We start from the raw sequence: 12,837 nt of genomic DNA on the forward strand, positions 1-12,837 counted from the left end.
GTCTAGGCCCGAAACGTCAGCCTCTCTGCTCCTATGATGCTGCTTGGCCTGCTGTGTTCATCCAGCCCTGCACCTTGTTGTCTCGGATTCTCCAGCATCTGCAGTTCCTACTATCTCTGATTCGAAGTAGGTAGCAGCTTTGCTTTTGACACCCGCCACTAGAGGATGTACAAGAGGCCCAGAGTGACTAGGCTTACAATTGCTTCAAGCTATAAATATATAGAATATGTACAGTATATCATTCCGGAAGAACAAAACAGTAAGACATGGACATGACGATACTGGTCTGAACACGTCTTGTATACACCTTAATATAGAACTCCAGTCTGGACCAATATCTTTCTAGGTTTTACTGGTTATTATTGTTTTTGTTCTTCTACAACACTGACTGGCATTGTGACAAAGTAGAACAGATGACGACCAAGATTAGGAATGCGCTCTGAGGATATCACTAATCTGCACATTTCTACCTCACAACGCATTGTAGCACAAATGCGTTTAAAACATATCTTACTACTTCCTTTTGGAGATAGCAAGAACTGCAGATGCTAGAGACAGAGAAAACACAGTGTGGAGCTGGAAGAATACAGCAGGCCAGGCAGCGTCAGAGGAGCAAGAAAGTTGACATTTCGGGTCAGGACTCTTCTTCAGAAATGAGAAAAGGCATTGGTTGAGGGTGTGGATCCTGCGCAGAATGAAAAACAGAAGAGGTCCTTTGCAGGTCTGGGAGAAGGAGGCTCTGAGCTGGGGTAAGGTTGATTGTAATGCCAGAAGATGCTGGCGCATTGCTGAGAGTATGTACTTGAGAATCCAGAGAGAAAACTGTTTTTGGAGGCTCTGGAGGCTCGGTAGAGGTTGTCACGGTTGGGACCAAATTGGGATGGCCTGAATGTTGTTTGGAGTCCATTAGGGCTGACTCGGCTGTGTAGGGAGGTACTGAGAAAGGAGATGTGATTGTAGTACCAGGTTTGTTCAAGTATGTGGTCAAAGAGTTTCAGGGCAGAGGAGATTATCAGAGGGTTGCTGTGGGACAGAGATCCACTGAGGTCTGTCTGAGGGGGGAGGACAAGTTTTTCAAGGTGGGCATCCTTGAAAGAGGCCTCGCAGTGGGGTTATAACTCACTCAGAGATAGCAAGAACTGCAGATGCTGGAGTCAGAAACAATAGTGTTCCTCCAGCTTCACACTGTACTGTCATTACTTCTTTTAAACTTTTTGAGGTTACAAGTCAGCAGCAAGAGTTTTAACTCCGAAGAGATGTGCAGTGTACTGCCAAGGCGATAGCGGAAGTTTCATCATATGACCTCCCATTTCCAAGCACTTTACACCCCTGCATCTCCAATACTTTTTCACTAACAAACCAAAAAAAATGTTCAAAATGCATTTCTGATGATTCTTTGTGGTTTCCGAATTTACCACAGCAGTATGGAGAAGATTTATCTTTAACTCCTGAAGATTCCGGGATAGTCTTGCAGGGGTGACCACCTCCAGAACGGCGCACCAGGCAGCACCAAGTCTCCATGTTGTCTGCATGAGTTAAATGTGTACAGTGCTGTAGTTTTCTCAGAATGTGAGCTGAGGTCCTTGTCTCTACCTCCGGCAGATGGTGCGCTTTGGCTGCCTGAGTGTAAGCGATTGAATGAGCAAAGAGGGGGAAAATTCTGAGAGCTTTTACAGAGCTGCTGTTCCACCCTCTTTTTCTGTGTGTGTGTGTGTGCGCGCGTGAGACTGTGGATCTGTCTCAGGGTTTGGAAGGATCACACACAGATTAAATCCACTCTGGTTAGCAGCCGCTCTACAAGGACCACCGGCCACAAGATCATGGCAGTCGCGGTGCACAATGGCAGTGCCCTTCCTCCGGCTCCTCGGACGCGGAGCTCTCCTTCCAGATACCTGTGGCTTTACATTTCATTCGGACTCTTCCTGGTGCCGTCGGCTCTGGCCGGGATCTCACTGCACAAGGAGCGAACCGCGGGCACCGCTATCGGGAAACAAGCCCAGCGCGGGGCTCCGGGTGAGCGGGACGGACCGGCCGACGGAGCTCGGGTGAAGAGGTCCTCTAGCCCGCAGCAGGAGCCGGCTCTGATTAGCACCTCCTTCATCCTGAGAGGAGACGCTTCCCACAACCAGGCGATGGTGCACTGGACGGGAGAGAACAGCAGCGTAAGTCACCGCTTGGGCTAAAGCTCGGCACTTTCCAAAACATGTGGAAACATTGTCCTGATATAAAAAAAATGTTTCGTTTGGGCACAAGCTCCCGTCGCGGCTTGGTACCAATTGAACATGAATCCTTTTGTCCTAGGTTTGGATTAAATACATTTGTAACTCCGCTGAAGATACATTTTAAACATTTTAATATTTTAACAATTGTAACGTTTATTTGGGATTCCTGTACAGGGATCGACCAAGATATATGACTAACATCCTGGCAGTACCAGAAACTTAAAAAAATGTACACACACACTTTTACAGATGTATTTACACGGGAAAGTGCTGCAATTGTGGAGAAAGAAGTGTTCGGATTTTTTTTTGTCAGTTTTAAGAAGTGTTTAGCCGATTTTTTTTTGGCCGAATTGCCTGAGGAGATGAGAGCTTGCGCGCCAGGGACAAGTTTGCGGCCTCTCGCCCTTCCCGCTCCCCTGCTGCTGACTGTAATCCTTCCAACTGTATCTGCCCCTCAGCCAGCGGGACATCAACTCAGCTGCCAGTGCTGCTTCTACCTTCCAACCAGCAGCTGCCAGTGTCACTTTGCACTCCGGGAAGCCGCTCCGGCCGCCCGGAGTGCAAAGCTATCAGGCTGTGCTACACGTGGGCACGGCGTGTTGACAGATATACGCATCTGGCAGAGAGCACCACCTTATTTTGTGTAAGCAACACCCATCAGAGATGTTCACAGTCTTTTAGGTACACAGTTCACTTGTAGGGGTTTGGTAAATTTCTCCAAGATCGAACATTGTTCAGTCAAACACCGAAATGGAACTGTAACTGGAAACAGTAAACATTTCAGGGCTGTGAAATGCAGCACAATTCCTTTGCTCTCACTTCTTCCTCTCGTGCCTAGAAGGTGGTGACTGTTCTGAGTTTTAAGGACCGCATGGCATTGGAGTCTGAGATAACAAGGTGTAGAGCTGGATGAACACAGCAGGCCAAGCAGTATCAGAGGAGCGGGAAGGCTGACGTTTCAGGCCTAGACCCATTGGAGTCTGTCGGTTTCTTCATCTGCGAGGCTGCACGCTATTTGCTCCTGTGGGTATGGGATGGTGCTAGTGAGCTTTTCACAGCTGGGTCAGGTTCTGTCCTATCCTTTCATCCGCATGCTCGCACTTACCAGCTGATGTCACAGAATAATAATGATGATGAATGGAAACCCTGACTGATTTTCCTCTTCTCTAACACTGCAAAGATGAGCCTGTTATTAGTAATCCGCGCTTCTATCCTGACAAAACAGGAATCTAACCTGGGGCCAATATAACGTTGTGTGGGCTTGTACCTTTAGCTTGTCAGCAATTGAGAAGTAGAATTCCATTGACTATTTCTAAAGCTCTTCTGACAGTCCTGCACACCTAAGACAGGGATATGAATTCAGACTATCCATAGTTGATCTTCCATTGCCCTGTGCTATAATCCAGCTATGTAATGAATCATAAGATGCAGCTGAAATTGGCTGAAAAATTGTTCATTTGCAACTTGGTTGCATTTCCTCTACTAAGGACCCTATGAACATTCTCCAGGAGTTTATCCACCTGAAACTGTCAGCACTTTGTGAAATAACTGGGTTACTTAACTGATATCAACAGTCCATGACCAGTTGTGTTTTCTGCTGGCATTATGGTAACAGGATTCAGCGCTTGACCTGACATCACTAAATGGCAAGTGATGTTTAATTTTTGTAGAGGAAATCATAGAATCTCAAAATCAGAAGCAGCTTTGTTGTACTGGTGTCATATTTCAGTATTTGTAGCCATTTGTCTATAGAAAGGATTTGGAATTACAAAATTGCTTTTAAAGATTTTATTTAAGCAAAATGCAACACCGTAGAACATAGAACATTACAGCGCAGTACAGGCCCTTCGGCCCTCGATGTTGCGCCGACCTGTGAAACTAATCTGAAGCCCATCTAACCTACACTATTCCATTATCATCCATTTGTTTATCCAATGACCATTTAAATGCCCTTAAAGTTGGCGAGTCTACTACTTTTGCAGACAGGGCATTCCACGCCCTTACTACTCTCTGAGTAAAGAACCTACCTCTGACATCTGTCCTATATCTATCACCCCTCAATTTAAAGCTATGTCCCCTCGTGCTAGCCATCACCATCCGAGGAAAAAGGCTCCCACTGTCCACCCTATCTAATCCTCTGATCATCTTGTATGTCTCTATTAAGTCACCTCTTAACCTTCTTCTCTGTAACGAAAACAGCCTCAAGTCCCTCGGCCTTTCCTCATAAGACCTTCCCTCCATACCAGGCAACATCCTGGTAAATCTCCTCTGCACCCTTTCCAATGCTTCCACATCCTTCCTATAATACGGTGACCAGAACTGTACGCAATACTCCAAGTGCGGCCACACCAGAGTTTTGTATAGCTGCAACATGACCTCATGGCTCCGAAACTCAATCCCTCTACCAATAAAACCTAATACACCGTACGCCTTCTTAACAACGCTATCAACCTGGGTGGCAACTTTCAGTGATCTATGCACACGGACACCGAGATCTCTCTGCTCATCCACACTACCAAGAATCTTACCATTAGCCCAGTACTCTGTATTCCTGTTACTCCTTCCAAAGTGAATCACCTCACACTTTTCCGCATTAAACTCCATTTGCTACCTCTCAGCCCAGCTCTGCAGCTTATCTATGTCCCTCTGTAACCTGCAACATCCTTCCGCACTATCCACAAGGCTAAAATGCCTCCAAGGTTAAAGTGCTCGGATTTTTTTTCATCTAGTGACAAACCAAAAACACGTTAGCTTGTGCAGGTAGTTGTAACATAAAGTCCCTACAGTGTAGAAAAAGGCCATTTGGCCAACACGTCCATACCAACCCACTGCACACAGACTCATTTCCCCACTCAATATTTCCCATGGCTGACATATCTAACTTACACAGCCCTGGCCACTATGGGGCAATTTAGCTAATCCACCTAACTTGCACATCTTTGGACTGGGGGAAGAAAACCAGAGCACCTGGAGGAAACCCACACTGACACGGGGAGAATGTGTAAACTCTACACAGACAGCCACCCAGTGGTGGAATTGAACCCAGATCCCTGGTACTGTAAGGTAGTAGTGCTAACCACTGAGCCACCCTACCATCTTTTCTTTTGGAGAGTCATTTGTGGCCTGTCATACTGCGAACGCGGGGAGAAAGCAGATCTTGGAGCACAGGTTGGCTTACAGCTGTTTTGAAACAAGGCTGTGAAAGCTTTCAGGTTTGTTAAAGAGAGAGCTTTTCATGAGGCAGAATGGTGAGAAATACTGTTCGATAGGAATTGTGTTTACACCAAGGTAATCGACCCATGAATGAGAATTTGTTTGACAAGGACATTGCATTATTACATGAAGGTGAGTTGAATGAAGTGAGTTTAGCTACAATAATACATGTTTGAAATATTGATACCATTAATAAATCAGATCATTGGTTTTGCATTTGGCCTCATCACAAAATAAATCTTTGCTTGAACTACCTTTTGTAGAGATTGAAGAATTGAAGGATGTGTCTATATGGTTTAGGAGTAGAATAGACCATGGAAATTATTCACAGCAGAATTGAATTTGTAGCTGTTGGTCATATTAAATTGGCTTTGTTGAAAAGTGAAGTTCTTTGATTGTGAGCTGAGCTAAATGAGCCAGTAAACTCATTCAGTATGCTTGTGGACTGAAAGTTTGTTATCTCCTACATGAAGATTGTGTTGATTTTAACTGCTCCATTTATTTATTTCCAGTTTCTTTTTTGATATGCAGTTTCTGACTGACACAGGTTGCTTTGGTGCCTTGCCTAACTGGCTGTCCTTCACATAGGAGCCAAAATATAAATATCACAGGCTAGATATTTTCCAATGGACTTGTTTGGAGATGTTCCTACACACCTGAAGCAGGTGGGACTTGAACTTAGGTCTCCTGGCTCAGAGATAGGGACACTACCCCCACACCACAAGACCCCTTCAAACACTTGTAAAGATTCATCTGAGTCAGGATCACATCATCTGCCTAATTTAAGATATTGTGAAATAGTCTGTTTGAATGAGTTATGATACACATATGGGGTTGGTGGGACTTGAATCCAGGCTTCCTAGCTCAGAGGTAAGGACACCACCATTGCATTACAAGAGCGCTCCTGTCATAAGCTTTTCTTTTATAATTTCCTAATCAACCTGTTCAGAGATGCAATCATATACCTCAGGAGGAGGTGGGACTTTGAATGTGTCCCTTCTGGTCCAGAGGTAGGAACATTACCACTGTGCCACAGGCGCCCTCATGTCACAAGCTATATTTCTTTCTCCTAATCAACCTGCAGAGATTTTATTATATACCAATGGAACAAGTGGGACTTGAACTCAGGCCTCCTAGCTCAAGGGTAGAGACACTAGCACCGTGCCATAGGATCCCCACCCCACTATCATAGGCTAGATATTTTCTAATCAACCTTTTCAAGGATGTTATGACACACCTCTGGAGCAGGTGAGACTTGAACACAGGCCTCCTAGCTCAGAGACAAGGACACTATGTCTGTGCTACAAGAGCTGTAGGAAAGGGGGATCAGCCGAGTCCCACTTTACCAACGTCTACATGCAAGCACTTTATATAAGTTACTTGCTGAAAGCAATCTGGAGTGAGACTCCTGTTGATTTTTGCTCCTCCTTAGTCTGGGCTGCTAAGAAACGGTACAATACTTATTACTAACCTGTTTAACATTAGCTAACTTAATGCAAGCTGGAGATCCAACTTAAGACTTTCTTGCTGTTTATGGCTTAGTTACAATAACAAAAACAGTTTGCAATGATACGATACCTTTTAATGTGGTAAAATGCCTGAGATACTCAAGAGGAGAGTTAGCAGTTTGACATTGTAGCACATAAGGAAATATTAGGGGGTATATTAGTGGTATTATCGCTGGACTGTTAGTCCAGAGACCAGATAATGTTCTGGGGACCCGGGTTCAAATCCCACCATGGCAGATGGTAGAATTTGAATTCAATAAAAACATCTGGAATTAAGAATCTAATGACGACCATGAATCGATTGTCAGAAAAACCCATCTGGGTCACAAATGGTCTTTAGGGAAGGAAACTGCCATCCTTACCTGGTCTAGCCTACATGTGACTCTAGACCCACAGCAATGTGGTTGACTCTGAACAGCCCTGTGGGCAAGACTCTGAACAGCAGTCTGGGCAATTAGGGATGGGTAATAAATGCTGCCTAGCTAGCAACACCCTCATCCCATTAACGAATAAAAAAATTAGGGCAGATGATTAAATCTTTGGTCAAAGAAGTAGATTTTATGGAGCACCTTAAAGGAGATAAAAAAGGAAGAGTAGTGGAGAGGCCTATGAAAGAAATTCCAGAACCTGTGGTCTTCACAGCTGAAGGTAAGGGCCCAGTAGTTGAATAATTAAAATCTGCTATTGACAAATGGCCAGAATTGCAGTGCAGATATCTTGATGAAGGGATATGGTTAAACAAATTACGGTGACCGTAGAAATAGGAAGGGGTGAGGCCCTGCAAAAAAAATAGATCTCAAAAATCAAGGCTGATATTATTAATATTCTTTCTCCTTAAGAAGTGGCCCAGTCATCATCAAAACATGCCATCACTACCAGCGATTACCTTTGCCTCAAGAATTCAAACCTCACACCATCTGTCCTTGAAGCTACTAGCCCAATTCCAAGCTCCCTTTGCTCTCAAAGTCCTCAAATGTGCTTTATGTTTCAAATCATATGAACTTCAGACTCAAGGTTTTTAAAAATTTTGTCAAGGCAGATTTCCCTTACTTGCCAACAAGATAACAGATAAGGTGTAATCTTCTGACATTGTGCTGTTGGCAGTGAGACTTGCCTGACAAGAGAAGATAGCAAATTCAGGAGGGTAACATGGAGAATTTCTACCTATTTAATCCATTAATTTTTTTTTTAAAAGGAAATCACCGTATGCCTGCCATTTCATAATAACTGCTACATTTCTCTTTGTCTCTGCTCCTGTTAAAATTATAAAACTGTAATACAAAAACAAATATATATATGCTATTCCATAAAATATCCTGACACTTTAGGTTCTGAAGAAGGGTCACTGGACCCGAAACGTAAACTCTGATTTCTCTCTAGAGATGCTGCCGGAACAGCTGACTTTTTCCATCAATTTCTGTTATCGCTTCCGACTCTTTAGATTCTAGGGGAGGCGATGGCCCAGTGGCATTATTGCTGGAGTATTAATCCAGAGATCCAGATAATGTTCTGGGGATGCAGGTTTGAATCCTGCCAGGGCAGGTGGTGGAATTTGAATTCAATAAACATCTGGAATTAAGAATCTAATGATGACCATGAATCCATTGCTGATTGTCGGAAAAACCCATCTGGTCCAATAATGCCCTTTAGGAAAGGAAACTGCCATCCTTACTTGGTCTGGCCTGCATGTGACTCCAGACCCAAGCAATGTGGTTGACTCTTAACTGCCCTCTGGGCAATAAATGCTGCTTAGCCAGCGATGCCCTCATCCCGTTAATGAATAAAGGGAAAAAAAGGTGTTGTTCTATGTTCTATGTTCATCATATGTGCATTTGTGCACGTATCTTTCACTTCCTCTTTCACCTGAGAGTCCCTCCACCTCCTTTCTCTCTCCTTTTATCCTGTTCCTAACAGATACCTCAACAGCATACTCTTCCTACATGTCAAATGTATACCATCTGCCTTAAACAGAATGCAAACTAACACAGACATAAACATTAACTTGATTGCTATTGCTATTTTGGCATTTCTAACTGTTGTTCCCATTTTTATTATAGCACTGTTTTAATGTTAATTTTTTTTTGGAGTAATTGAAAGCAGCAAACTAGAAGCCTATTTTTCCTCACTTATGTTTATGCTTATTTTTCCAAATTGAAAATATTCATTGTTGTTACAGACACAAGGTGATATGGAGCAATTAGAGATTGATTCATTGAGAACCTTTTCAAGTTTTTTGAGAAGAGTGCAATGCTGTGAATATTTTAAATGATGATGTCAAGCAGCTAAATGCACTTTGTATGACCTGTGCTTGTGACAGCAGTGAGGCATAATCATTTTTCTAATGCAGCTGATATTCTTTGCAAGAGAGTAACATCATCGAGTCTTGTTCTATGGAAAGTGTTGTTTTTCAGACAGTCATACTACATGCAGTTATTTGGTCATGTATATAATATGTCAAAATATAACACGTGAATTTAATCAAGAAAATTGGTAAATTATTGTACTTCTTTACTAAACTCTTGCAGCATAATTTCATATACTTTCCTTTGAGTTCTGTGGATGCAAAAGTTCAATAACAGTTTAACATAGACACAATGTATATTTGCCTGTTCCAATTGTGATGATACTATGGCTTTAAGAGATGTATTTTGTCCTTTTTTTATGAAGAAACATTGAGACAAAAGTTTCAAGCAGTCTGCTTAAAACCAATAGGATAAACAGCTTGTGAGGCCTTAAGGCTTTTCTACTTCTCTTTCCCTCTCATGGCTTTCCTTTTTACATGTTGTAAACTATCATTACTTTCTTCAATGAGGTATCTTTTTCTCTTACCACCTGTGGAGTTTTCTCTTTCCTCAATTTCTATCCCTTACAGATTTAAATTGATGTCATAGAATCATAGAATCCCTACAGTGTGGAAGCAGGCCGTTTAGCCCATTGAGTCCACACCGACCGTCCGAAGAGCATCTCATCCAGACCCACCACCCCACCCTATCTTTGTAATCCTGCATTTCCCATGGCTAATCCACCTCATCTGCACATCTCTGGATACTATGGGTAATTAGCATGGCCAATCCACCCAACATGCGCATCTTCGGACTGTGGGAGGAAATTGGAACACCTGGAGGAAACCCAAGCAGTCACAGGGAGAATATGCAAACTCCACACAGACAGTCACCAGAGGGTGGAATGGAACCTAGATCCCTGTCACTTTGAGGCAACAAGTGCTAACTACTGAGCCACTACACCATTGGAGGCCAAACTTTGATTTATGAACCAACTCATAATCATCTGCCATTTCTGCTGCTAATCTTGCAGTCTTAACTCTCTCTTTCTCCCTTTATTTTTGCTAGGGCCATCCTTTCCTTCTCTTTTTCCTCTGCTTTTAATTGTAATGCAAACTGTTTCATTTCCCTTTCTCTTTCTTTTTGTTCTGACAGGGCTAATCTTTCTTTTGCTTTTTCCCTTGCATTGCCTCTAATTCAAGCTGCCTCGTTTGTAATTGAATTTTCGCAATCTCTAAGAATCTGATTCCTGGCAATTTTAAATGTAGAACTATTGCTGCAATTATTTTCCCTTTCCCCACAGTCACAGGCAATTCTAGCTTCAACTTGTTTGCCAATTTCAAAAGCTTTGATTTGCTCACTTTCTGTAAAACACCCGAAGTGCCTTCTTCCAGCTCCAGGAAACTCTTAGCAACAGAAAAAGCCATTATTACACAAAGCACATCTTGTTTAAAGAACCGAATACGACATTCAAAATAAAAAGCACCAACACTCACCACTCACTGTCTTTGAATCCAATAATCCTAAACCCAATCTGTAATTAGAGATTTTGATCCCAACAAGAGCCCCCAATTTGTTATGGACCAGACCAAACCCCCTCAAATACATTAGGAAGATAGTCTAGGCCCTAACTTTTCCTTATTTTAAAGGTAAATGTAAGGCATTGCATTCTAGATGCAATTCAATTGGTCAAACTATCAACTTTAAGCAAAACACATTTTATTTTTACATTACAATTAAAATACAACCAAAATAAGGGACAGGAATTGATTTATTTGTAACTCGTTTGAAATGCTTATCAAAATAATATATATTAACTAATTAACTGTTCCAATATAGCAACATGTCGTAAACATACCCTGGGCAAAGTCAAATTCAGTAAAATAGATTTGTCTCACATGCAATTCTAGCAGCAGGAAGAGAATTCCAGTTTTTTTTTAGCTATAACAGAGACAGGAATAATGGCTTTCACATCCAGCTTCAATACCCCAGCAACTGCAGAAAGCTAAAACCAAAAATCCTGGTTCAGTGGGAGCTTTACCCCACCCATTCAGGCTACTTCTATTGATCCAACCTTAAAAAAAACACCCTAAGGCCTCACAAGCGGTTTACTTTATTGGCTTTGAACAGACTCCTCCTCACCTCTGTCTCAATCTTTCTTCATTACAAAAAAGGACAAATATACCTCTTAAAGCATGATATCATCACATAACAGTGATTATTCTTCAGAGATATGGTTAATATCTTGTACCTTATCCAGTTGTCCATTGTGATAGGATTTTAGTTATGTCTCTTTTCCATCTCTGTATTAATTCCTTTTGCGAGTGTAAAATTCTTAATGTACTGCACATCTCATAAATTCCTTTATGGCATATGCAAAATTGTGAAGCTGCAATATTAAAAGAGGAGGACTCTTTAACTTAACGTTAAGACCTACCATCTGACTAGTTTCTCAGTGAAGATCACAATCAAGGTCTTACTACAAAGTAGCTCCATGTGTGCTTTCTTTTGAAGACATTTATATTTAAACAAAAAAAATTATTTGCTTTGCCTGCCTCATTCTTCTCAATCCCAGCCTTAATAACATATGAGAGCTGAGGACTGCTAAATGAAAGGCATGAGTCAAATGACAAACAAGCCCTTTAAGGACCACAAATGAGGCAGAAGGTGGGTCAGAGACAACTACAGAGCTCTGATTTGAGTACCAGTGATCTGCAGTAACATATGGAGTCATTTTGAAGACACAGCATTTTATGGATAATGATTCAGAGATGTAATGGTGCATGTGGCACATAATAGAACTCATTTTGACATAGATGAAGACAACAAATTTACATTGCACCTTTTAACATTGAAAGATGTCTTAGATGCTTAATGAAAGTGTAAAGGTAAAGTCACCATAGTCTAGAGAGAGACAACTGATGGTGGTTTAATCTGAGGGCCATCACACCTCACATGAGGGGAAGAGGTTGAAAGGTGGGACCCTCATGGTAAATTCATCCAGTTCAGGTATTGAACTCATGCTATTGGCATCATCCTGCATTGCAAACCAGCCATCCAAGCAACTGAGCCAACCAAACTCCATAATCAAAGAACAATCAGATACAAATAGACATCGCTGAAGGATGAGATGATGTGGGGTTTATGGGAAATGGAGTAAAAGTGGTGGGCTTTAAAGAGGAAATGAAACTGGGAAGTTTTAGGAAGGGCATTCCAGAACATAGAGCTGAGATAACAACATAAAAACTAGGAGCAGGAGGAGACAATTCAGCCCCTTGTACCTGCTCCATCATTTAATACGATCATGGCTGATCTCACCTTGTCCTTAACTTCTAGTTTCCTGCTCGATCTCCCTAACTCTTTAACCTATTAGTAATTAAAAATCTGTCCATCTCCTCCTTAAATTTTATCAATTTCCCCGCATCCACGACACTCTGTGGTAGTGAATTACATTCCTCATCTCTGTTTTAAATCTGCCTTCCTTTATCCTAAAACTATGACCTCTTGTTTTAGATTTCCCCACATGTGGAAACATACTTTCTATGCCAACTTTGTCATCTATGTCCCTTTTAGCTTCTTATATACCTGAATTAGATCTCCTCTCATTCTTCG

General features: G+C 42.1%; 1 protein-coding gene across 1 annotated transcript in view; it reads left to right on the forward strand.

The window, feature by feature from the left end:
* Window positions 1-1,632: 1,632 nt before the first annotated feature.
* LOC125485058 overlaps window positions 1,633-12,837 on the forward strand; it is a 180,762-nt gene continuing 169,557 nt past the window's right edge. Inside the window, exon 1 of the mRNA XM_048606093.1 lies at window positions 1,633-2,162. Coding sequence (XP_048462050.1) covers window positions 1,821-2,162 — 342 coding nt within the window. The 5' untranslated portion in view covers window positions 1,633-1,820. The remainder of the gene's footprint in view (window positions 2,163-12,837) is intronic.

This window comes from Rhincodon typus, chromosome 1 (genome assembly GCF_021869965.1).
Source record: "Rhincodon typus isolate 14 chromosome 1, sRhiTyp1.1, whole genome shotgun sequence".
In the NCBI taxonomy this organism is placed as follows: Eukaryota; Metazoa; Chordata; class Chondrichthyes; order Orectolobiformes; family Rhincodontidae; genus Rhincodon; species Rhincodon typus.